The sequence below is a fragment of the Sphaeramia orbicularis genome, chromosome 16 (assembly GCF_902148855.1).
Source record: "Sphaeramia orbicularis chromosome 16, fSphaOr1.1, whole genome shotgun sequence".
In the NCBI taxonomy this organism is placed as follows: Eukaryota; Metazoa; Chordata; class Actinopteri; order Kurtiformes; family Apogonidae; genus Sphaeramia; species Sphaeramia orbicularis.
In genome coordinates this window covers 37,722,801-37,749,504 of record NC_043972.1, presented here as the reverse complement: position 1 = coordinate 37,749,504, position 26,704 = coordinate 37,722,801, and the positions used below count along the sequence as shown (strand labels likewise).

General features: G+C 41.5%; 1 protein-coding gene across 1 annotated transcript; it reads right to left on the bottom strand.

The window, feature by feature from the left end:
• Window positions 1–295: 295 nt before the first annotated feature.
• Window positions 296–26,704, bottom strand: megf8 (multiple EGF-like-domains 8). Its single transcript, XM_030158743.1, has 44 exons — window positions 26,269–26,704; window positions 25,113–25,299; window positions 24,497–24,660; window positions 24,195–24,404; window positions 23,932–24,112; window positions 23,678–23,766; window positions 23,216–23,429; window positions 22,906–23,089; window positions 21,461–21,606; window positions 21,253–21,363; window positions 21,006–21,157; window positions 19,699–19,800; window positions 19,374–19,521; window positions 18,847–19,010; window positions 18,288–18,491; window positions 17,667–17,864; window positions 16,867–17,127; window positions 16,642–16,760; window positions 16,409–16,540; window positions 16,059–16,172; window positions 15,176–15,259; window positions 14,697–14,936; window positions 14,427–14,611; window positions 14,125–14,338; window positions 13,287–13,533; window positions 13,061–13,193; window positions 12,686–12,936; window positions 11,823–11,933; window positions 11,615–11,733; window positions 11,222–11,459; window positions 10,907–11,078; window positions 10,401–10,564; window positions 10,171–10,306; window positions 9,766–9,997; window positions 9,528–9,654; window positions 7,803–8,013; window positions 7,294–7,508; window positions 7,006–7,201; window positions 5,744–5,912; window positions 5,456–5,648; window positions 5,192–5,362; window positions 4,865–4,995; window positions 3,655–3,787; window positions 296–3,483 (listed from the first exon to the last, which is right to left on the bottom strand). The coding sequence occupies exons 1-44, from the start codon at window positions 26,290–26,292 to the stop codon at window positions 1,978–1,980; spliced, it is 8,682 nt and encodes a 2,893-aa protein (XP_030014603.1). The 5' UTR covers window positions 26,293–26,704; the 3' UTR covers window positions 296–1,977.

Here is a 26,704-nt window from a genome sequence, read left to right as displayed (position 1 = left end):
AAATGTTTACATTGACAAAGAGAAAAATTTGGAATTGTAAGTATTTATATGTTATTATGATACCATTTTACTGATCCAACCCACTTGACATTAAATTGGTTTATATATGGAACCTGAAATAAAATGATTAATATCTTCTGTGTAATTTTTGCATTTCACAAATTCATCCCATGGAATGAAATGAAAATGACTTATCAAGGCTAAATCACTTATCCAGCAGTATTTGTCTCATCTTACTTTTCAACTATAATCACAGAATTTTTTTGACTAAAAAAAAAAAAAAATTAAAATCATATATCATGATCCATAGACTTTATTTTAGCTGATCCAGGACAGAGAATCTTCACGCAATTTTCTGTACAACACTGTTCCCTTCTTTGAAAACAAACAAACAAAACACAAGAAAAGTTATGTACAAAAATAAAGTATGTTAAAAAAAAAAAAAAAACATACACAAAGATACAGGACAAAAAAGCATTAATGCTTATTTGAGGAGGGATGCTTTATATAGTGAAAGTATTTGTTTGAGCTTACTTTACTAAGCTTTGAATACTCTGTTTATGACACAGCCTGTTCTTTCATTTGATAAGAATCCAGTAGCACCAGTCTGACTTCCTCCATGACAATATGTCTCACTGAAACTGAGCAACATCACCTCTTAGTGTTTCACATGAATTATGGGGCTCATCGCCTCCATGCAGTGCAAAATAGAAAATAAAATGGAAAAAAATACTAACGTAAGCACAAACCAGTGAAGTTATTCAGTCTCATTGCAAATAGAAATGCTGTCAAGTCTTCCTAAAAATTTCTCACCAGGAGAACTTTCAAATATAACCCTTTCCAATATCAATACTCATCAGAGTAACATTTTCCATTCTGTACTACTGCAACATCCAATTTTTTTCAGCTAGCTATGATTAGTAGCTATGGTTTGCTAATACAATCATTTAGGCAGGCAGGTTGCCAGAGGAAAGCAGTCCAGCAAAACTAGCCAAACATCAATATACATTTCAAATGGCGAAGATGGAATCAAATATTGCAAAAATTACACATTTCTTCATTTTTATGGACGAGCTCACTTTTGTTGTGACAAAATTATTGTGTGAGAAACTGAGGACTACAATTGAAAACATTATCCTTCATTATTTTTCAAAACAAAACGTCAACTGTGTTATCGAGTCCTCCAGGAGCTGCACCAAACATTACAGTTAACACAAGTATTAAGTGTAAGCCAGTCGACTCACAGACAAGGCAAGAAGTGAAGGCAGATAAGCAGAAGAAACTCAACAACGTAACAGAGCAGGTGAATAAATATGCAAAAATATATTCGGGGTTTCAGTCCGTTCAACAAAAACATGTAGCTCCTAAGCCAGCCATACAGTGAATTACAATTATAAACCACTCATGTCCACTATGATATAAAAACCGTCTCATGAGCAACTTTTTCTTCCTGCCCAGACAATCAAAGTTTTGCACATTACACTGAACTAATTTAAACGTCTCTTGTTCTCAATGGCAATTTTGATTGTCACCTTCCGGGTATAAAGCACATGTTGGTTCCAATATGAGCAGGCGCCTTGTCTCGACGCCTTCTGTTGGTTAGTGAAAAGATTTTAACAACAGGCCTAGCTTCAGTCTTTTGTATGAGACTGACTGTCAGGTGTGCTCATACCACGTTAGTGATCACAAACAGGACGCAGCGTTGATCTGTTGATACGTATAGCAGTTATAGTGCATTCTAGAGACAGCTGGCTTGGTCATGTGAAGCACTGAAATACAGTATAGCAATACATAAAACAATAAAGGACACATAATTAATAATACAGTGTATGTACAACTTTGATCAAAACGCTCATCATAACAGACTCTGATGTAACTCTTTTGGACTTATAGCTATGCTTCCTTCAAAAAATGCATTTATTATCTAGAGATTAATTTCTTTTATCTTTTTTACTCTGTATCTTTATTTTTTCTCCCCTACATAGCCATAGTGGTCAGGTGCTGATGCCCCAGAAGCCCTTTACGCCCTGCTCCTGCCCCTGGGTGGCCCCCACCATTGCCATGGCCACAGTATTCTTGCAGGTTTTGACGCAATGTAACCAGTGCAGAGCCCAAACAGGCACGATTTGGAGCCAGGACACCCCCAGGCAGCTGAAAGAGCACAGTGGCCACCCCAGCCATGCCATCATCTGTGGGCTCCAGGGTGATGGGCCCCACTTTGAAGGAGGAGTAAGAAAAGCCCATGAGCTGAGAGAGGAAGGGGTCGGAGCGGCAGAAGTGCTGATAGCCACTGTAAGTGGAGGGATGGTGGTGATGTGATGCCGGGGTCCCGGCTGTCGTGCTTGCGTAGTGGTGGGTGTTCAGGTAGTGCAGTGGCAAGTGCTGGCCGCTGTTACCCCCTCCGCCCAATGTGAGGTGGTGGTGGTGGTGGCCTGTGGGTCCGGAGCCCGGGTCATGTTTGTAGGAGACAGCTCCAGCCCTGCCCCTCTGGCCTACCACCACTCCCCCCAACTTGCTCGTGCGAGCATGAGCAAGCGATACAGTGCTACCCCCCACCCCTCCCCCGGCTGAAGGCAGGTATATAAGCTGAGGCTCTTCTGGTTCTAAGTATATAGTGAGCTTGGCAAAGGGCCGTGACGCCATCTTGGTCATCTCCTGGATGTGGCGCCGCTGCTCCCGACGGAAGTCCAGGAACTGCTTAACCTTCCACAGGAGGACGCAGACAGACAGGAAAAGGAAAAAGCAGGAGAAGAAAACGGAGAAAAAGACAAAAAGATCAATGTGGGCTTGGTCCTGACGCAAAAACAGCAGTCCCTGCGACTCTCCCTCCTTCACGTCAGTTCCCACGCCTTTCAAAGCGATGTAGAAACGGCTGGATTTCAGGGAGTGCACCTCATGAGGGAAGGTGATGACCACACGATCCCGAACACCGCGAACTATCAGAACAGTCTGTGGTTTCCACACAGTAATGTAGGTGATAAGTCCCTCAGCCCTCTCTTCCCTAATTTCTCTGTCTGCGCCTGGGGGTTTAGCTTGCAGTTGCAAGGGGTTGTGGGAAAGCACAGGACCCCCGAGACTGGACGAGGCATTGGCAAACACCTTTATAGGTGACGGAGGAGAGTCCTTGTCTCCCCCAGTTGTTGTGACGCGTGTCACTGACTCCTCCCCCCTATCGATATTGATGGTATGTATTCCCGTGTACCGATCGACATCCACTATGAAGGTGTCGTGAGAGTTGGATACGTACACTTCCACTTCACCAAAGGTAACATCGATTGTGACCCGAATGTCCACATTGGTGAATTTTGGCTGCGCAGCAAAAAATACTGTGCGGCCTTTAGGCAGATTGCGAATGGTGGGGTCGTGGAAGCAGTTGGTCTGGGACGTGGGGTCGAAGCAGCACTCGGTGTCCACATTGAACTGACGGTAGCACTGACGTCCATTCACTGGGGTTCCATTGAAGGAGTCTTTGCACTTAGCACACTAAAAAGGATTTAAAACAAAGAAGAATACAAAAATGAATGAAATGAAACAAAAGCACACAGGACTTTGAAAAGTAATGAGGTGAGTTGAGCCATAAATGTATAAGGTGCAAATTAAAGGAGGAGATCCCAAATTGTCCCTTTTTAACCATTATTTCCACAGTGTACCTACCTGTTGTCTGTAGCAGTCCTTCCGATCACTCTGAGGGCTACTGAGGCAGGACGAGGTCTCGGTGTTGTTTTGGCAGGGGCAGCCTGTGCCATCATGTTCGTTACATGTGTCTGCATGGCCATTACACTGGCACCTGCACAACAGAGGTCAAAGTCCATAACTCAAGGAGAGGAAATCCGAACACAGCTGTTTGTGGCTGCCTTTATGGCACCACTTCAACTTAGTGGATAAAAGAATTTTAAACATGGCTTATAATTGGATGCTTAGGGTGTAAAAAAGTAAGACAACATTAACAGTTTTCATACACCAATTCAGACTCACTATTTAGCAATGTCGATGCTGTTTAATCTCATATATTCCTAGGTGCTCGACTTACTTTTATCAGTCAGCATATTAAACCATGTTGCTGAGCTACAACCTAGACAACCTACCGCCTAAACTCAAATGCTACATTCACACTGCAGGCCTTAATGCCCAATTCCGATTTATTACTCAATTCCGATTTTTTTTGTGTGCTCGTTCATATTACACATTAAATGCAACATCTATCAGTCTTGAGTATGAACTGAATATGATCCTGACGTGACCCACATGCGCAAAAGAGGCACGGATGTAATTAGGAATGAGGAAATACGCCATATCACGTGACATATCTGGAAGGCTGCGCCATTCTAAACTTACAAGCTATCGGTTGCTATGGGCAACAGCATAGTACCGACATGTAGGAAAGAGCTGTATGAATCAAGATTTAAGATTTTAAAAAAATGAATAAGGCGGTGGCGAAAGCAAGGGGTACCTACAGAAAGAACCTGAATACGACTGCTAAGCAAAGGTATTTGAGAAGATCAGCAATATTAAGGATATACGTAGACCCCTACGAGCTACCGGTGTTCACCGGTGTCTGACTGGTCCCTGCCACCCTATACCTACATGCCGTTAGCTAACTATCTCATTTTGGGCATATGTTACTACACAATGAAATAATTCAAAAGCCTCAAGTCCTTAAGTTTTTAAATATGTTGATTGTGATTAAAAGCTGAATCACAGTAATTCAGAAATAAATTTCAGATGGAGCTATCTATAACTTGTTAAAGACCTTATTGAAAACCTAAATATCATCAATTTATCAATCCTTTATAAAGGTATGCTTATAGTAAAGTATTGTAAATTTTTCAGTTTTTTACATTGTGGAAAAACAAACATCACTCACTTCTCACACTTCCCCTGCAGTAGGAAAAAGCCACTGAGGCAGCTCTCACACTTGTCCCCCACGCTGTTATTCTGGCAATTCACACACACAGCGTTTTCTTCTGTGGGACCTTCAGAAACCCAGTTCTGAATCTGATGAAGGGCAAATGAAACAAACTGTGAAACTTGTCACAGAACAAAAGCATTATATATATATATATATATATATATATATATATATATATATATATATATATATATATATATATATATATATATATATACACACACACACACACACACACACACACAACCAACAGAGGGCCACATGGACAGAGGACAGACTTACACTGTTGGGGTCTAAAGGGAAGACCCTTGGGTTCTCCAGAGCCTTCTTATGTTCATCACGTGATAGGCATACAGCACTGTTTCCTCTGCAAAACTCTCGGCATGGACGACAAGTGCCCCCCCCTTTGGCAGAGCCAACAAACAGAGGTTTGCATTTTTCGCAGTGCTTACCCTAGAATTGGAGGAAAATTGAATCATTAAAACTTGGAATGTGGATAAATGTTTTGCACACTGTATGTAAATACTTTAAAGTATGAGCACTTACAATGGTGTTATTGTGACACTCGAGGCAGACATCTGGTTTGTTAACACCAGCGCAGTTGCTGTGTTTGTTGCAACTGCACTGAGAGGAGCAGTTATCTCCTACAAAGCCAAAGTGACACTGGCAAACTCCAGGAGACACACATGTCCCATTGACACAACCCTGCGCACACACTGGCTCACATTGACCAGAAACACTAAACACAGAGAGACAAAAGGTGTTTGAGTTGACGACAAATCATGGACTGGTCTATATTTCACCTGAGGCATATTTATCTATGTGTGATCCTACCTGCTGAGTATGTAACCCTGTTTGCAGGTGCAGTGATACCCCTGGGGCAGGTCATGGCAGTCCTGGGTGCTGTTACAGTGGTGATGGCCATTAGCACACTCATCCTCCTCTGGACAGTGGAGGAATGACCAGCTGCTATTTCTCAAGGGACAAACACCCTCACTCACACCTGGGAGTGAACAGTGGTGGGTGGTGAGTGAAGCACGAAATAAAGAGGTAAAGAATATGTTATATAAGTGGCAGAACTGGGGACTCCACTTGACATTAACTGTCATTATTATTCGTTAATATTTTAATTTATTTTGTTAATGTTGTTTATGTGTGTTGTATATGACATGAGCACCCTCTAGTGGAGCCCTGCAGACTTCAAGGAGATGCCCCACATACTGATGCAAGTGTGTTATACCCTCTCTCTGTGGTACTGTGCCTGTATATGCAGTTGTGATAAACTCTGCTAAAACACTTTAGTTTTTGTTGCTAGAGTTAAGTGTGGTATGTTGAAGAGGGCTACCAAATTCAGCATCAAATGCTTTTGTGATGATGGTGGTTTATAATATTTAGTTGAGTTCAACACATTCTGCGTCCTTGCTAGTGCAATAGGAATTGCAAACCAACTGTTAACATGGCTCTTTACTTTTCTTTTTGACCATCTACTGCTTACTACAACAAAGCTGGCAGTCATAAATCTACAATGAAAATGGAAAATATTGCAACCAGATTAAATAGTTGGTTAAAATTCAATGCTTTTTAGGCTTTTTTCTCCTATTTTTAACTTGACACTTAGTTTTAGAGAACTCATCATTTTTCTTTTTCAAGTTGGTAAATATGTGTATTAAAAGTATATGCAGTAAATATATGATCCATACAGAGGTCAGTTTTTCTGCAGGAATTTGATTATGGCAGTGAGTTAATCTATATTTATTTTATGGGGAAGTACAAATGTAATAAAAACACAAGTGTTTAAATCTTTAAAGCTTTGTAACATCAGAAATGAGGACTTTTGTGCAGAAGAAACTGACTTCACTGACAAGAAATTAAAAGGGGGATAAATAAAATGTCAGTGGTTATTAAAACCTCACAAATTCTTATTTAGTCTACTGACTGTCTTCCAGGACCTATCACTTTTTTTCCCCCACAATATGTAATGTCTCAAGCTATGAACAGTGATTTCTTAGCCTGATTCATCACACAATGCAAATGAGAACGAACAACTGCCATAGTTGCACCCTAAAATCCTAACCAGCTGAGAACATTTTTCTTACCATCTAGTCCTCCCTGCAGGCATCGTCCTGCCCCATTGCCTCCCCGAGCAGCGCACCAGCCACACTGAGGCCTAGCAATGCACTGGGCACACTGGTTGAGCTGGGAGCACTGAGGAGAGCATGAGTCTCCACCAGAGAGTAGACGACCACACTGACCTGCTTCACAACGCAGAGGTACGAACGACGGGCTCATGCACTAGAGTAAGCAGAAAAATAAACTGTGATGTACTGATGGGCTTTTAATAAATGGACAAACATGTCTGTATATTTCACAGTAGTGAGTCTTACCTGCTGCAGGGCCATGCTCCACACACAGTGCTGCCAGCCCCCATCTGAGCCTCTGGAGCCCAGACAGAGGCTGCAGTTCTGAAGACTATGACAAGGTGGGGGGCATGGAAGAGGGGGAGAGGACTCCACCTGCATGGGTGAGACGTTGAGCAGAGCATAACTGAAGCACGTCCAGTCGTAAGTCGGGTTCACGCTCAAGATGCGCCGCGTCTCCCCTAGAAGAATCATAAAATAATGTGTCATTAAACTGTCAGATACCAAACTACCAAAACCCAGCAGAAAACTATGAGATAATGTTTTGTAAAAGGGCTGCACAATAACCTCTGAAACAACATTTGACCAAGTTCAACTCATTACTATGAAGTAACAATAACTAGTGTTTTCACCTTTTTTTGTGCTTTAGTATCTCATACTAGTGCAAATGGTCACTATTACTGTTCAGCATATGCATCATTCTGTATAAAATTGAAAATGTATTACAGGCCGTTAAACACTATTACAGCCTGTACCTGTGCGTTTGAACTGGCGAGTCCACATGCATTTTCCAGAAGCAGTACATTTGGGGCAGTCTGAAGCCTCACAGCTGGTCTCAGTGCAGTTGCTGGACAGGAAAATCTCTCTCTGGTTGATCCGACAGTCATGCTCAGAAGTACAACTCACAGAACTGCTGATACAGGCGCCCTCCGGACAGTTGGTGCACCATTTACACTGAAGAGCAGGCTAGGAAATTCAGAAAAAGACATATCAGATAAATACAGGCTGCAGATTTTTAAGGTAGTGAATTCATCGCCAACCACTTGATGCTGGTTGAACATTAACACAAACAGGACCTTCATTAATCTTTGAGATTAAGTGTCTTGACGAAATCTGATGAACAAAACTGTTTAATGTAAGACATCCTTTAAATACTTGAAACTTTTAGCAATCTCGCATCTGATTTTATGGAGCCTGTTTACATGACCATAAAAATTGGATAACTGGAAGTAATCATATAATTGTAATAATCAGATCTGATGCATTTACATGCACTTCAGAAATGCAAAAATCGAAAACCCTGGTTTAGACACTCCAGCCTATTATCAGATTTCTTTTGGAGTATGTACGTACAGTGATGGTAGAATCAAACTTCCCGTTATTGTCTTGAACTCACGTTTGACTACATAGCTTCCATTTTCTACAATTATAATTGCTTTTACACATGCGCATAAAAGAATGAAACAAATCAGATTAACCTGTACACATGCAGGATGACATCGGAGTATTGAGGAGAAATCCAGGTGCGTTAATCCGATTTCACATAATCAGATTACTGCTGTTATCTAATAAAGCATATCAGATGATCCTGTTTACATGATCACTTGAATATTCTGATAATTACAGAAATCGGGTAATGACTGGAGTATTCGTGTGCATGTAAACAGGCTCATTGTTGGAGTAGTTCTAAACGCTGTTCAGAGTAGGCTGAGCTCAGGCCAGCCTTCGATAATTGTTCCATTATGATACAGAGCAACACTGGGTGATGAAAGACATTTGTTGGCAATTTTTATGTTGGCTTTTAGGTTTTCTGATTTTAAGTGTGACTAATAACATTATAATTTGACTCTTTTTTTTTTTTGCACAAGTTGCAGCTGGCTTCTTTTCACTTAACACCACATTAGCCCCTACACCATGACACATGAGCTGAATGTGTTCCATAAATACTCAAAAGGGTTTAAGTATCTCATTGTATTAAGGGTTTGTATTAGTGGTTATTAGTTCTATGTTGGTTTGGTTTTGTACTTTTGTTGCAGCATCAAGGTAAATATTTCCCTATAACACTAAAAAGCGAGATTGAATGCAGCTTAATATTTAGATATAAGAATTTTTAAAGATGTACATTAACCCATTCAGTGCATATGGAATCACAGGAGTGCCAAAATTAAAAGGAAATAAATGTGGAAATAAAAAGAGAATTTCCATATTTCTTTTATTGATTCTCTTTTTATTTCCAAATTTATTTTATTGATTCTCCTTTTATTTCCACATTTCTTTTGATTCTCTTTTATTGATTCTCTTTTTATTTCTAGATTTCTTTTATTGATTCTCTTTTTATTTCCACATTTCTTTTATTGATTCTCTTTTTATTTCCACATTTCTTTTATTGATTCTCTTTTTATTTCCACATTTATTTCCTTTTAATTTTGGCACTCCTGTGATTCCATAGTGGTAGAGTGGGATGTGTGTTTATGTGTTACCTGTGATGAACTTGTGAATGTCTTAGGGTGCCGGGCAAGGCATTCACTGCAAGTCTTCAGTCTGCGGCACTGGTCTGCTTGACGAGGAGTTGGGGAACAGGGAGACTGTCCAGGGAAACAGCCCATTCTGATGAAAAGTGAGTGACAAAATAGTGAATAGTTTCATTTTTAGTGAGTAACTGCAGATAACTTCAACCTAAAAAGACAAAGCAAGGAGTTCTACATTTTATCTAGGTACCTCTCTGCAATATCTGAGGATGCACAGGTTCCCCTACACCAAACACAACTGCCTGTGGTGGTGTTGCAGGCCTCTGGTGTTGGCAGCAGGGCACAAGGGTCAGAGGGCACAGTCAGGGTTAGGAGTCGTCCCAGTGTGACGCCATTGAAGCCTCCAGACACAAAAAGACGACCACCCCAGCTTGTCATGGCCAGAGACACTGAACGATTTACTGGATCTCCGACAGCTGACACTGAAAGAAAAGTATTAAAATAGTTGTCTGTGTAGGTTCTCATTTATCCAGGTCATCGTTCTTCTTGATAGTTCTTCTCGGTAGAAGAACTACCAAGAAGAATTTAAAATAGTTATTTTCTAAGTTATGATTTCAGAAAAACTGAAGCTGCAAAGAGAATTCAAGAAGGTTACCTGGCTTTATCCAGGTGTTACAATTGATCTGGTACAGAGACACTGAGTTACTGTAGTCCTCTGCGTCTGTCCTTCCCCCAACAATAACCATGGTGTCTTTGATGAGGGCTGCAGCATGGAAGAAACGGGACAGAGGCTGCAGAGAAAAAAACAGATGATAAGTTATTTGTGTGATGGAACTTTTATTACCTGACAAGGTAATAAATGTCAGGGAACATTAAACTTCTTACCTTATTTCCCTGTGAGGGTACCAGTAGAGACCAGGTGAGGTTGGGGTAGTAGAGACTATAGAGCTCTCCTGATGGCTCCACAGTCTCCACATGAAAGCGATAGCCTCCAAATACATAGATGGCATCAGTTTGCTCATGGTAGACTGCTGAGTGGCCATATAAACCTAAGTGGAAAGCATATATGGACACAGTAGTAAAGTACAGTACAAAAAAAGATACTGGAGCTCTTTTTACATACTATCAAAGTAAAGATTACAACATTCTTGACTGATTCTGGTTTCATATATACATACATTTTTGTAAATGTTCTTTAAGTTTATGTTCAGAATAAAACAGGTATTCTCCAAAAATGCATGTGATGCTATGATGTTGATTTCACAGAATCAGATACATCTGAGACTGGGCATTGGTCATAGCTGGTCAAGTTGGAAACTGTGTGATTCTTATCACTAACTGATTGTTTGGTGATCTATGTGAAACCTTTTAAAAAAGAAGGCTTCTAAGACCTGTAGGTGGTGTGCCAGTGTGAGGGGCAATGCTCCAGTTTCCAGAGTGAAGGCTGAACTCCAGCAGGTGATGGTTGAAGCCGTTCTCTGGGGAGTACCCTCCTATTAACAGCACAGAGGTGTCTCTGCGTACAGTGAGAGTGTGGCCCGCCACTGGGGGCAGCACTGAGCTCTGTCAACAAAATAAAATAATTATATATATATGTCTTTTATTATATATCATAAATAACATTTTAAAAAGGGTATTAAATCATTAAATAAACATTAGGATAGTGCAGGGAAATGTGTACTTCCATAATAAAGTCTGATCCTCACCTTGTGCTCTCTCCAAACTAAACTGCTGAGATTTAAACTCCAGGTATCCATGGCAACCCCGTTCTGAGTGATGCCCCCCACCACTAGCATGAAGTTGTGACTGGTTCCGTGACTTCCAGAACCTGAGTCGTAACTGGTCAGCAGTGCAGTGGCATGGTGATAGCGTGGGCTGGGAGTTGTGCCTTCTTCCACAGAGCTGGTTAACATTTGGGTCCATCTGTGCTCTAAAACTGAATATCTGTACCAGGGAAAAAAACACAACCCAGGCAAAAAAAAGAAATTACCATATATATATATTTAACATAGTACACAATTAGCACAAAAACACAGACTTATATGAAATAATACAAGCATATAAATATTTAAATTTACGATTATGTTATCTTCACCTACCTATAGACATTTCCCAGAATGCCCTCTGACAGGGAGAGACCTCCATACATCCAGAGGTTGCCCAGTGGTCCAGACACAAGAGTGTGGCCCATCCTGTGGAGGAACCGATGGGCCTGGTTCTGTGAAGCAAATCAATATGCATTTATGATTTGGGTGATGGATGTGTTTTACAGAAGAATCTTTTTTTCTGTTTCTGTGTAGCCCTTACCACAGTCAGCTGTGTGTCCAGCAGTGTTTCCCAAATCAGGCTGTTGGAGTCTCGAGGAACAGAGCAGTCTGAGCCAGCCCAGCTGTCACTGCACACACACACTCCCAGAGACTGCAGACAAGAATATTTAGCATCATTTACAGTGATTTGTTCTTGCATTTTGTTGTAATAAAAAATCTGTAGTTGTCATCCTGAATTTTTCTCAACCACTGATAAAAATTTCGTCAGTGTTAAGGCTTATTCATAGGCTATTTCGACCAGCAGTTTACAACACATGCTCAAGAGGAGGCTTAAACACATTCATGCTAGCTCAGTGTGCACTAGCGCTTTGACCCGTGGGGATCCAAGGGTTCTAGATGTAGTAGGTTTTATGCTGTTGTGTATTTGTGCATGCTGTACTGCATTTGACCCGCAGTCACCGCCAAAGCATTCTGGGCATAGCAACGTGTATGTAAGGCTATTGTATTCCAAACTTACTAATATCTCCGAAAATATTGGTCCTATCAACTTGACGCTTTCACTACTGTCTTCTTTAACCAAAAATACGTAAGTATGCCAAACTGCAACGGTCAGCTCTTTTGGATTTTGTGTGATTCCAAAGACACACATACACACACACACACATACAGACCACTTGGCTTTTATAATATAGATGCGCAGATACAGTCAACATTATCTGGTATTGTTCTTGTGACATCTAATGACTGACAGCTCAAAGCAAAAAAAAAAAAAAAAAATCAACCTTGTTCAAAAAAAAATGAGTGACAGAATCAAATGAAACTCATTGCTGAACATATTTGTGAGCATTTTGCCACACAGGACCAATGAAAAACTCAATCAAAAGCCAGCACTGGCCCTCTTACTGTATTACAAGCTCCTCTTCCTTCTGCTATTCCACAGTCCTGAGGACACAGGGGCCGATCGCAGTGAGGTCCTCCGTATCCCTGAGGGCAATGGCACAGGCCCCCCTGACACTGGCCCCCACCTGGACACACCGGTGAGCCATCTTCACCCTCATCAGTGCTCTGATGACACCGTCGCACCCAGAAAGATGCATTGAAGCCTTGAGGTTTGTTTGATGATACGTTGGCCTCAAAATAGACTGAGATGATACCTGGTGGTAAGAACGACAATACAGTAGTGTGTGAGTGACAAACTCTGCAGTGTACAGGCTGACTATGAAGAAAAAAACATTATGTTGTCTACGTCTAACATGACAAAGACTCATGAAGGGATACCTGAGGTGGCTTCCACAGTTATAGGCTGAGTCCTTGTCGTGCCACAAAATGCACCAATCAGATTGTGATCTGAATGTACCACACCGTTGCCCAGGAAGCGAGGGAGGCCATCAAACACATAGACATATGAGTTCTGCAAAATCAACAAATGTTGTATAAGTTACACAGCTGTCAAAATGTTGATACTGTAGCACAATCAATGAAATCCCTGCATGTTTTTGCTCACTTTGCAATGTGTATGAGAGTCAGGATGTAAAGTGAGGGCAACAGGGGGACACAGTTGACGAGGCAGACATGGTGCCAGGTTCTCGGTCACAGACAACACCCACAGGCAGTGAGAGAGTCCTCCTTTCCCCTCTGTGCCACTTCGCCAGCCCAGGGAAGAGGAGAGAGGCAGTGCAGATGAAGAGGAAGAGGTGGAGGAGAGCAACACAGAGCGGCCCTGGCACTGGCGATAGCATGTACCATTGTTCCTGAAGGAAACAGAGTCATGACAGATGAGTCAGGATGAAAATATCTGCAAATACGTTAAGGCCTGGTACACACATATGAGGATATTTTCTAAATAGACCTTTATCTATGCATTTTGACAGTTGTTTGCATACAAATGCAGGTTTAGGTTCCTAAACCTTTGGAACTCCTTCCAGGGTAAATATATTCAGAAACTGAATGCAATTCTGCTCAGTACATACCAAAAACTGAGACAGCGTATGTCTTTATGACTTTTGTATTGGTTTTTTAGCACTGGCAGATGTGGCAAAAAAAAACATTGGTGCAAACCTTGCTAACAGGACACTTGCACATAAAATTAAAACATATTCTTGAGTTGTCAGAGTATGCTATGGAAATGGTTTTAGAGTGATTTCCCTATCTGTAGGTTTGTTACACTCGTAACAGTGTCTCAACAGCTTTTTGTATTTCATGTCAGAATTTTTTTGAGAAACATTATCGAAGTGGACAGGACTTTTTTCTGAGAACAAAACAGCAGTTCTCATGTGGACTACACTTTCAACTGTCTTCACCATTTTCAAGCCCAATTTTCACATCTCCTTTTAACTCCTTACCTTGGATCTCCATAGTAACCAGGCAGACAGGTCTCACAGTGCGGTCCCTGAGTGTTGTGTGTACAGTAACACTGGCCCGTCTGGTTGTGGCAGTAACCTCGGAGAGGGTCCCCGTGTCCATTACACTCACATGGCACACAACCGCCACCGCCAGCTAGAGCTGAACCAAAACTACCCGGACGACAGTGCTCACAGTGGGGACCAGTAGTCCAGTCTGAGAGAAACAGTAGGAATGTCAATGTACTGAACACAAAGTTATGGAGAGGAAGATACTGAATTTATGTCACTGAGTCAGGCCTCACCCTGGCATTCATCACAGATTCCTGGTGCAGTAATACAGGTGGAGTGGAAGTTGCAGCCACAATCGACATCACATTCAACACCACTCAGGACCAGAGTGGCAGGATCAGATGTCCAGCCCAGGGAACACTCACACTCAAACCGTGGGCTCCCACTACACTGGCCCTCGCGGCATTCATTATAGCAGCTGGAGGAGGGAGATGATAGATGATTCAGACATTTTTCAGATGTTATTAAAAAAATAGACAGGTTGCAAATGAAAAGCTACTTACGTTTGATTGCAGTGCAGTGTGCCGTCCCCTGTGTACCCTCTCTCGCAGTGGCACTCGTAGGAGGTGGGGGTGTTGATGCAAGTAGCAAAGGGGTGGCAGTTGTGGAGACCCAGCCTACATTCTTCTACATCAGGGCAGGTGGGGTATGACCAGATGGCATCTTGCTCTGCATCTTCCAGTTGTTCCAGCTCCAGCTCCATCTCCAGAGGCCGAGGTGGAGCCGAAGTTTGGGGCTCAGGACTGGCAGAAACAGATGAAGACTTTTAATAGACGATCATTGTCTAGTTATCATCATGTAACAACTTCTCTTTATTGTAAGCAACAGTTAAGATTTTAAAAGCCATGACAAGTGCAAATACATTTTCAGCCTTTGAGAAACACTTCAACAACAATAGTTCCACTTTAAAAGTCTGTATTTTGCATTATGTAAGACAAAAACACAGATTTTCATGATGTGACAATGTAAGAGGACATCTTACTTAGCAGCCCGTGCCTCGGCCACAGCCACACTGCAGTTGTACACTGAGGGGTCATCCATTCCTGCCCAGTCTCCTCTCAGACATCTGGAAAGATTAGTGGAAAATATGAAACAAATACGAGAAAATGAAATTAGAACAATGACAAAGACTGAATAATAGGGTGATCCACAAAATAATGTTTTTTTTTTTAAAGTTTCAAATTTCTTTCCTCCCAAGGTCTCATTTGAGTCTAACCCATGAAAAAATATTCCATGTAAAATATCTGCCTGATTGGTTAATATTTAGAGGTAGTTCAAGCGTCCTAAAGTTTTGCTTTGGAGTCATCATTTGGCATTCATAGTGTTAGCTTTACACACAGTATTAAATGATGAGAAATTCTTATAAAAGGTAAATACAGTTTATTTAAATGAAAATTTTAATAATACAAAAATAAGCTTTAATTTGTATAATTGCTTCTTAGTGCTTTATGGAACAGTTTGTAACACATTTACAATCATTCTGTGTCTGTAAAAATGAAAGTTGGGTAAATTACTGTCATTACTGAAATGTCAAAACATGAGAACATAAGTCACTGTGGCCCACTTGACATAGTGGATTTTTTTGGATCAGGGAAAAGTCCTCTGTACTGACTGACCACCTGCAGAAGAAATTGAAGTTGGTAAGTTCACCAAAATACCAAACTTGAGAAACTCCTAAATATTTACCTATTAAGCTAAAATTCTGCACAAGTTATTTTTTCCATAGGTAGACTCCCTTAAGACCTTGGGAGCCAAACTATCTAAAACTTTGATTTTTTGGAACACCTTACTGAATAATTTGTCTACAATGTATTTGTTGTACAGTGTAAACTCTGAAGTATTGTTATATATCTTCCCATACTTACTTTCCAATAGTAGGATTGTTATAGTCACCGCACCAGCCACACTGGAATGTTCGTAGACAGTCCACGCATGTGTTTAAAGCTGAACACTGCTTGCACTGAGGAACTGAATGGACACTGTCAAGTAAGAGAAGAATAAAAATATTAGGAATCAAGTGTGTCTTTCAACTCACTGACACAAAATATGCAATTATACTGTTCACTCATTTTACAGTCAACTCCTTATCCTAGTTGTGATTTGGGAAACACTATGCAAATCACACAAACAAATAGAAAGATCGGTAAACTATACATGCAACTTCCAACATGTGGCGAGAATTTACAAAAATAACATGACCTTGTCCTCATATTACCTGTCATACCAGTCCCTGCACTCTCCGTAAGGGTATTTTGTGAGGTATGCAGCAAAGTAGAAGCAGGCCTGCGCTGACTCACACCATGCACACTGGCTGGAGTTAGACAAACACTCGCTACATGTCCTCCTCCTTCAGAGAAACAACATATGGGGGTGGTTTTAGAACCTTTTTGAAATTATCACGTATCATCTGTTATTTACTTTTATTAAAATCACAAGTATTCAACTCACTGGTTGCAGACTTTGGGACAACCCCTCGAGTCACGTATTGATCCATCTAGCCTTCCCCGTCGACTACACTGATAGTCCCCTTTCTTGCTGGAGTTTATCTGCCACTCACAATACGGGTCCTGAAGGAAAAAATGTGCTTCTTAATGGTTCTAAAATAAAGCAGCTTCATGTTACCCTTAATATTTTTAGAATTTCGACATAAAACAATACTTTTTAAGAATGTACCTGAGTACAAGCAGAGCAGTCCCTGTACTCTTCACACAGTGTGCAGTGCTGAGGAGCCAACAGCAGATGGCGCTGACCCTCTCCTTTACCATCTGCTCTCTCTGTTTCAGGGCAGGGTTCCAGGTCAGGGCTGTCCCGCATCAAGCAACGAGATAAAGATGGGCACCAGCCACAAGACTGGTCAGACAGACAGGCCAGACAGGACATGTACCCTGAGCAGGACCCTGAGCGGTAAGGCTCCAGGAACAGGAAGGAGATCTCCTAGAGAGAAATGAAGGATTTTGTTTATGTAAAGGAAAATGATCAGCTATATGACTGCCCTCATAATTGGCTTCCCTGATGCACCGCCAACTTTCATATTTGTGTTGCTGGACTCTTCGTCACAATTCAGTCCTTTGGCATGGCTATGTTTTTTCAGGGGTGCATCTCCATTGGCTCATGTGTTTTAAAGTAATCCCAGATGGTGTTTAGTGGACAGAACATGCACAACCTATACATATATGATCAATGCTTAAACATTAATAATCTTGTAAAGATAGGTAGTGAATTCCTGAGCACTACTTAGGGTGTAAAACTGAAACTTGTTGCTCCTGCACCCATCAACATGCAGAAGTCTGAGCTATCACTCAAAACCTCACTAACCAAGGCACTGATTGATTCAATACATGCCAGAGAGCTAATAAATTATACAGAAAGAAACCCTTCCTTTAATGACAGTGCTTAAAAGATTTCAGATCTGTATGATTTTACTGATGCTACTGAACCTTCTATAAGAAATGATGGAATTTGCCAGTACTCACACTCCCACCAGGCAATGTTCTGTTCCAGATAAGAGCCATCTCACTAGTCTGTCCTGAGCCTGAGTTGTTCAGATAACCCTCTGCTTGAACAAGGTAATGGTTGCCTCTAGTAAGGTTTGAAAACAGTCTACTTCCATCTGAACGAGCCAGCAGCTTCAACTCCTTCTCCTGCTGGGCAGCCCAACGGCCCACCACCTCCTGCTCAGTTGACAGGTAAAAGATGAAAAAATAGTAAAAGGGTAGAGAAAAGTAAAGGGAAAAACAGAATGAATTGGGCTCATTAATTGATTCCAGTCACATCATTTTAGCATCTTACAGCACAAAAGCATCTTATAGTTATTAAGCAGACCTATTTGGAGTGACTTAAAATATTCAATTATAGATACATAAAATGTGAAAATCTCTCTCTTCGGCATTAATACATAATCTGCTGAACTGTGAAAATGTTAACCCCAAAGCTAGAATCTTCCTGTAGCTACTTAATGTGCTTTTTGGTATACAACTAAATCACTACATTATATAAGTGATAGGTTGTTAAAAATCCTACAGTTTAGAAAAACTTTGAAATTAATTAAAAGGAATCATTTCATTAAAAAAATAATTAAAAACGAAAATACACACCAGCTGGCTTGAGTTGGGCCCTGATGCCATTCGAGCCTCAAAATGTAGCCTCTGTATGCGCGCCCACATGGAGACTGTCTCAGTTGGAGGAGAAGAAGGTGGGGGGGCCCCCCACAATGGGTGGATAAAACCCCTAAACTGCAGGGCAACGTCCATTTCTGTGGTAGGGCTTAGGATGATGTTGGTGCTGCGTAGGATAGATACCTGGCAAAGGGGTGAGGAGGATGGAGGATAGTGGAGGATGGACGGAAGTGGAAACACATCAACAGAAGCACTATTCTCTACAAACTGGCCCACAAGTTTGACAAGCTACTTCAAAAAGGAATCCTCACTATGAGTACATTACAAAACAGAGAAACAGAAAAAAAAGAGAAGTGAGGAAAGGAGTCAAAGTTAAACATCCAAAACACAAGATAGAAATACCAACAAAAGAGAAACAATCATTAAAAAAAATTGAGAGCCTACAGTGGTGTCAGTGTCAAAGTAGTGTTGGAGGAAGGAAGGAAGGAGGGATAAGTGTTAAGTAGAGAGGGAAGTAGTTACAACCACAACTCCGTACCTTGTCAGGCTGGGAGTCGTTGCGAGGGTGCTGGAAGGTGAGCAGGTGCAGTCCCGGGACATAGTTCTCGGTGCGACAGTCGTGGAGGGAGGTTAGGAAAAGGGTACGCTCCCCCCACCAGCCGTACGCCCCTGAGATCTGGTCCACACGGCACGCACTTCGCTCTGTGAGACCGAGAGGGAGAGGTCAGCACACAAGGAATACATCTGACCTCTTAAAAACAGCAAAAAAAAAACCCCTACTGTATGATAACAAATGTGATCCCTGACTTTTGTTTGACATGTTTAAGGGACATGAAACAATGTGACTTGACCACATCCAAGGAAATCTGTAATTGGAGAGATAAGTCAAACCATGGTCCGACTAGTCTGTCCAATCTGAGCTCAGTGCAGTCACTTCACAGTGCGTCACCCAAAACACATCCAACATGAGTGTAGTCCCTCCCATGTCAACTCCCAACATCTTTTATTTCAGTCTGAGGCTGAACCGTTCTGGTTAGCCCTCCTTCCTCCCTCCCTGGGTCTCACCTGACACTGGGAGGCAGGACTCATTCTGAACACACCAGCCAAATTCACCAGGGGCACGGGCTAAAGACGCTGGAGTGCCACTGAACACCACACAGGACTGGCAGTCAGACAGGAAACGTGCCAGGCCCAGGCATCCGGTGCTGCCACACTGTGAACACAAAACAAAAACAGAATTCCTGTTATATTAAATCTGATGTTTTAAGATAATCAATTTTTACTGCAATTTTGTATGAATCAAACATAAATTAAGTCTTGCATCGTTTGATTAAATAATTACATTGAATCGGATTAAATAATTAATCCACAAGGCTATAAAGAGTGTTACCGGATTAGTGGGCTGGTACTCCCGACAACGACCTTCACACCAACTGCATGCTGGGTTCTTAAGGCACATGCTTTCATCTAAAGCTTCGGCACAAACAGCATCCTGCTGAGGCAACATACAAACAAAACAAATTAATTATTCCTAAGTGACTTTGTCTTCTACTACTCATGATTTTAAGTCTTCACACAGTTTGACTAGTGTTAAGATTCAGATTCACTTTATTAATCCCATACAAGGAAATTAGTTAAGTCCATAAAAAACACATTTTAACTGAATTACATTTTATTCTTTAAACATGCTACAATTTCGGAGTTTGCTTAACACTTTCAGTGCCATGGGCCGATTAAATCGGCTTTACGAAAACAACCTGTAAAGTGCCACGGGCCGATCAGATCGGCTTTGGAGAACACGCCACATTTGTGTACAAACAAACCATCCACCCCCATTTCTTTCTCAAATTTCGATGACGTTCTTTCTGTGTCCCCCTTTTGAGACCAAGCAGACGGGAATTTGAGGTCACGCGACCGAATAATATTTTTATATCTTTTTAATGTTTCTTATTCTCCGGTGTTTCATCAGAGGGAGCCCTCCATGCCGGGGGGCGGCTGTGGACTCCGGGGGCTGTGGCGGCGCCTTCTCTCACTGGGGTCCGCTCCTTTCTGGTGGGTGGGGGTCCCAGTTGGCCCTCTCCCACTAGTTGGGATGCGGGGCTGTGTTGCTGGTGCCTGGTCGCCGGGGTCGGCGGCTGCATCCTGGTGCGGATGGCTCCCTGAGACAGCGCCTCCTAAATTGATGTTTTACTTTTACTTGTACATTTTTGTTCTGGTCTACCCATGCTCAGTCAGTCTTCTTAAGTATGTGTGAGCTTGTGGGTTTGCATGTATATGTGGGTTTGCATGTGTATGTGTGTGTGTGCGGGTGAGTGTGGGTGGGGGGCGGTACTGATTTTTAAACTGATATGTAAAGCACTTTGTGCTACAGTTTTTAATGTATGAAAAGTGCTATATAAATAAAGATTATTATTATTATTATTATTATTATTATTATTATTATTATTATGCAAATTACGATCAATAATGAATCGGCTGCGTCCGGTGCGTTTTGGATCTAATCAGCAATCGGTCGGATGTTACAGAGCGGTTTACTGCAGGATTCTTCAAATATTATAAAAACGACGCGAAATACTGAAAAATGGCCAAATTCTGTGGCACTTTTAAGGCTTATTAGCCCCTTAACTGTCTGGCACTTAAAGAGTTAAAGTCATGACATATTTGCTCAAACCATGACACTTCACACATGTCACTCACCCTGTCACCTTGATCACCACTGACAAACAGTGGAACTTTGTAAGCTACCAGGTCTCCACGGGCAACACCACTGTAACCACCAGCAACAAGCAGCACTTGACCCTCCATTACGGCAGCAACATGTGAGTAACGTCCTCTCACAGTCTCTCCACCTTAGCAGATAAAAAAATATATGTATGTGAGCTCTGTGAACGCGATCAACATCAATAAGTTACCTGTTCATGAAACTGAGGATACATGAACATACTGTGTGACAAGCTCTCCCCAGCAGACACCCACTGATGACATCCCAGGTGGTAAAAGAATATCTCTTCATCATAACACTTTTCCTCTTGGTAATGAATATGAACGTTCCCCCCTGGAAATGAAAAATATAACAAAAAAATTATTTATTCACATAGACAGCTCTTATTGAAGTGGTTTGAGCCCTTAAATGCCACAGTCACTCTGCTCACCATAGACCACCATGTAGTTTCCAATGACAGTGGCTGAGTGGAAGGCTCTTTCTCTGGGACCTGTTGCTGGGAAACGGGAACGGAAGGAAGTCCAAAACCGCCTGTCAACGTGGAACACGTCGGTGTTGTTCACCCTCACACTGAACCTTAAAAAAGTAAATCAAAAGTAAATACATTTTACATTTTAAGTAAAATGTAACATTATCATACAATACTTTTGTCACCTGTAATGGCTAAATTACCTATTATTTTTACTTATATCCATTTGCATGTATTGCATGTATTTCATATATCATATAGGCTTCTAACTCTATTCCAGATATCTTCACATGCATACACATGTCACTGTGTATTATGGAGCAGTTCTTGACCTCTTCTGTGTTGTGTCCAGAGTAGAGGGTCAAACAGACACCTGAGTAGGATAAAGATGATTTCTCACAGGGGTCTTATCTCTAAGTTCCTGGCACTAACCAAAACACTTTCGCCACACCATAATTTTCTCATCTTTATCTTATGGGAGACATAAGACTACATTGTTACTTGTGTTTTTGGGCACAGACAGCTTCAGCCTTTGTCTGAGGTCATATCTCTTTCTTGGAGCTCCAATAAAGTGAATACTTTTGACACTGAAAGCTTGAACTGACCCTTCTTTATTGAAGACGAATTAGTAGAGTATTATTTTTCCATAACACACCTCTTCCTGAATAATATCTACTTGTTATTTTAGTAAATTAGCTTAGATGAAGATGAAGCTTACAATCTAGGACCTGGAGACAGCTGATAGATGTTCAAATGTCAGTTAAAAATAATTACTGAAAATTTTACTGACCTACAACAAAAAGGTTAAGTGTATGTTTTATATAACCACATAAGGCACAAAAAGCACTCAGATAGGTAAAAGAAAACAATTTACAGCATTATACTACACAGCAATTTGTCACTGCACGACATAAAAGTTAGCCTAATATTTCCCACTCTCATTGAATGATTCACAAAACAGTACAAACACAGTTAGTGTTTGCATTTAATCATTTGGTTCTAACAGCATTCAGTTTGGAAAGTGACTCCCACTCTTTTTTCTTGGTGGTATTAGAACTGGTTTTAAGTAGCTACGTTGTACTGATTGATATGTTACTTACAAGCAGTAAATAATGTACCTGTCAAATGGAGCTACCTGTTAACTTACCAAGCCTTGCTTTCTCAGTGTTTTTCATATACATATACTGCAGCTGTGTGTGACTGATAAATGAACTGTCATTCATGTTTCAGTGTGATATTATTCTACACAGGCATAGTGATGGTCCATCTGAAAAACCCATCCCCTAAGTGATCAATGATCAACTCTGCCGAACTGCTTTTTGTAATCACTATTCACTTGGGCCCATTACAATCCATTGTATACAAATGAGAATACCCTCAAATATATCTGCAGTAGAGTGACATACCTAGCTGTGGTGGGCCTATGGCCCCCATAGACCAGGAGTGTCCTGGATGGGCTGTGGAAAACCATGGAGTGTCCAGCGGTGGCTGGTGGTTTTCCACCAGTGGGTGTGACAGTTTCCCAACGGCCAGAACCACGCAGGCTGAAACGATACAGCGAAGAAGAAAACATATCCTCCTCAGTGCGACCTGGGAAACAAGCATAGAGAAAGAAACAAAGAGATATTGATCAGAAATAATTAATTCATCTAGCAGATAAAACTCCACCAAAGATATGCCAGCGCTGCCAAGTAACAATGTAATATAAATGCCCACCTCCAAATACATAGAGATGGTTGTCCACTACAGCTGCAGCATGATTGGCCAGTTTAGGAGCTCCACGTGAGTTTGAGAAACCAAGCTGCTGCCAGTCATCTTGGAGTGGCCGGTACATCCAGACATCACTGGCCAGGGAACCATTGGCTAGCTCTCCTCCAAAGATGACCATATTACCTGACCACTCCACCGCTGTGTGGGAATGACGAGCCACCTGGAGGACATTTACATTTAATGTTTAAACACGCACAAGACAAAAGGATACATTCTGAGAGATAGCTTTAACATCCCATCTATACTAAACCACATTTGACTCTCAGTATATAACTTTTTGTGCCATAGAGCATAGCTTGAAGAACAATATGGACTAGATCTGATTACAAATTATCACGTTACTAAAATGCATGCAGTATCCTGCTTATTACAGATTTTGTGTCTGTGTTGTAGCTATAAACAACTTACAGGGGAGTGACCATAAGACCTGCTTTCCCATTGGTTGGATGTGAAGTTGTATTTAATTAAGTCACCAAGAGCTCTGTTCAGGTCAAACCCTGGAGGGAATCAAATAGAGACATTAGAAGAATAAACAAAGGGAAGACATAAGAGCAAAATGAAATTTACTCCTGGTTTAAGTCTAACCAGTCTTAATAAATCTTCCCTGGAATACATGAAAACATATGTTTGCTAAATACAGAACAACAGTGTATTACTCTCACCGCCAAAGAGGTACATGGCTCCAGTTGAAGAAAGGTACACGCCAGCAGAACCAGTCCTGGGGGGTGTGTAAGGGTTTCCCTCACTCACACGCCACCACTGTCCTGACCCATTATCGTCATGGAGACCAAGTTGGCAGCTATGGCCCAGGAAGCCCGGTTCACACAGACAGCGCTCTCCCTTCTGACACAGAACATGACAAATAAGAAAATTTCAACCAGGTCAAATGATTTAAGGCCTTAACTTTTGCCTTCACTTCTCTAACCTTGTCACACTGTCCATGCGCCGAACAAGCTTGAGAGCACAACGGGGTTGTACAAGAGGCTCCTCCCCAACCCTGATGGCAGTGGCACTTTGATGTTGATGAATCGCAGCGGCCATGGCCACCGCAGGCCCCGGGACACTGAGAGAAGGTGTAGGTTGCATTGAAGCCCAGGAGGTTGTAATTAGCATCACTAAAGAGATGAAGCAGCATCTGAAACAAGTAAATAAAATAAAGACACAAAGTAAGCATCTGGCATTGTTAGAATGCCTCAGAGAGTAAACTGTGATGTGTTAACTAAGCACCTTGCCAGATTTTGCCTCAATGGGTTGTGGTAGAGTGTTGCCGCTCAGGCTGGCTAGCAGAGGGCTTTGGTAGGAGTCTCCATCATAGACAAACAGGTAGTCATAGGTACACTCTGTGTCCATAAAGGTGAAATTTAGGACAATCCGGTGACTATTACTGGGAGCTAGAAGATAAGAGAAAAGCAGTCAAGATTTCTGTTATTAGACTCATTTTGAACACTATAACATATTTGAACAGATGACAAGACAAAATTAAATTGCAGTCCCTCTTTTACTTGACTGGGTCAGTACTTTTGTCACTAATACAAAAGTTTAGAGTAAAAACAACATTCTTCAAGCAAAAAAATCAAATGTTGCTCAATCTTTGTGTAACATGGCAAAGAAAGATGCTAAATCCCCCAATGTGTAGTGTATGATAATCTTATATAAATTCCGATTGACTTAGCCATTACATAAAACAAGCCTTTACTCATTACTTCATCATTTCAAAGGTACTGGAAAACACACAACTCCATGTATGCAGCTTTTGTTCTTACTATTACTAAAAGCAAAAATCATAGCCAGAGAGTTCGTGCCATTTCTCCCGTAAACAAGAACAGATTTGGACTTGTTTTACCTTTGATAAGCCACTCGCAGTTCCCATTGACAGAGTAGTTTCCTGGTCCATCGGTGACATAGCCTGGCGGACCCCTCAAAACCTGCCTGTGGCCCTTACAGTCCCCTGCATGGCACACAGGTGACTGAGCCAACAGAGCCAGGAGGATGACGGAAACAGGGAGGGGGAGGGCCATCACTGGCACAGCCTGAGAGATGACACAAAAGTGGTTTTTAAAAAAAAACAAAAAACAATTAATTTTGTGAGCACAACAAACTTGAAAACAGAGTGTTCCATTCTGCAAACATGTGGCCCTGAGATTTATGTATTCTCCTTGTCATCTAGTTTTTTATTTGACAAAACCTGACACTCCAAGGGCACCATGCCAGCAAAATGAAGGGGGTTATAAATGTATATCTCTTAACCTTGAAATGACAGTTTACTTATTGACGTTTTAAAGCTACTATACAAGGCAGAAATAATTCCCACCCGCAAAGAATCTGCGGCTTGATGCGCAGTGCTAGTCCCAGCTTGTTCCTCTCATAAATTACCTTACAGATGAACAAGACGGAATATACACTGGAGGACACATCACACGCAATACAAGAAAACTGATAACACTGGCCTCGAATCCGAAGGCATTTCAGGAGTCCCCATCCCCTACTAACTAGAAGAATAAACTAGTACTGTCTGTAGGACAGGGGTGTTAATATATCACCTACGGTAGTCACTATTTTCCGGCAAACTTTAATTTATCGCTGTGTCTCAAATGCAAGACATCACAGTACAGAGTCAAGCTGAGGACAGCCGATGCAGTCCGAGACTCTGTCAACCCTAGGAAAACAAAATATTGACAGATTTAGCTAGCAACTGTTAAAGCTATGTGCAGTAACGCTAGCCCGGTAGCCATCTGCAAATGCACCAATTCTCACAAAAGGTGGTGTTAAGAAAATAAAAACATTCGCATACAATAAAATAATGTAGTATTTATTATTGACACGTCCTACGTCCAACAAGTGACATGATAAACCAACTACTGTGTCAGCAACAATGTTTCCGCAGGCTATCACAACAAAGCTAACGGAACGGGCTGCTAATGCAAGCTAGTTAACCGAATACCGTTAACATCCCGGGGCCATTAGCTGGCTAGTGTGCAGATTTGCAATATAATACTTACCAGTTCCCGTCTCTTCGGGCCCATGATAATTTACATCTTCAATTATCCTCTGAACGCTAGCTACCACATGAGCTAATATTTCCTTAGTAAGTGTTCAATAACAGATAGCCAAATAAGCTAACCACTAGCAAGGAAAGGGAGTCACGGCAGAGAGGCTGCAGCTATCACCCTCTAATCTACCAGCTAGCCTGTTCGCTAGCTAGCGTTAGCAACCTCAGCCAAATCCAGATGCGCAATCTTCAATGGCTGCAGAATCAATAAGTCAAATTCCGCTTTATGTATTTGCGTAAATACGTTTCCTAATAACAGCCATTATAGTAAAAGGGAATGCTGCCATGTGTCTAGAAAGCCTTTTAAATCCATCTATGCTTTCAGTGGTCTGTGCTAAGGGCAGATGCCGTTGTTTTGGTGTTTATGGCTGGCTAACAGTAACCGG

What these genes read in the sequence shown, in the direction of transcription:
- megf8 (XM_030158743.1), bottom strand. Translation starts at nt 26,292, where the DNA reads ATGGGCCCGAAGAGACGGGAACTG. An exon ending in TGGGGAGAGCTTGTCACACA is followed by an intron (nt 21,158 to 21,252) that starts GTATGTTCATGT and finishes TTATCTGCTAAG; the next exon opens with GTGGAGAGACTGTGAGAGGA. An exon ending in TAGTTTGGAGAGAGCACAAG is followed by an intron (nt 11,079 to 11,221) that starts GTGAGGATCAGA and finishes TTTTGTTGACAG; the next exon opens with AGCTCAGTGCTGCCCCCAGT.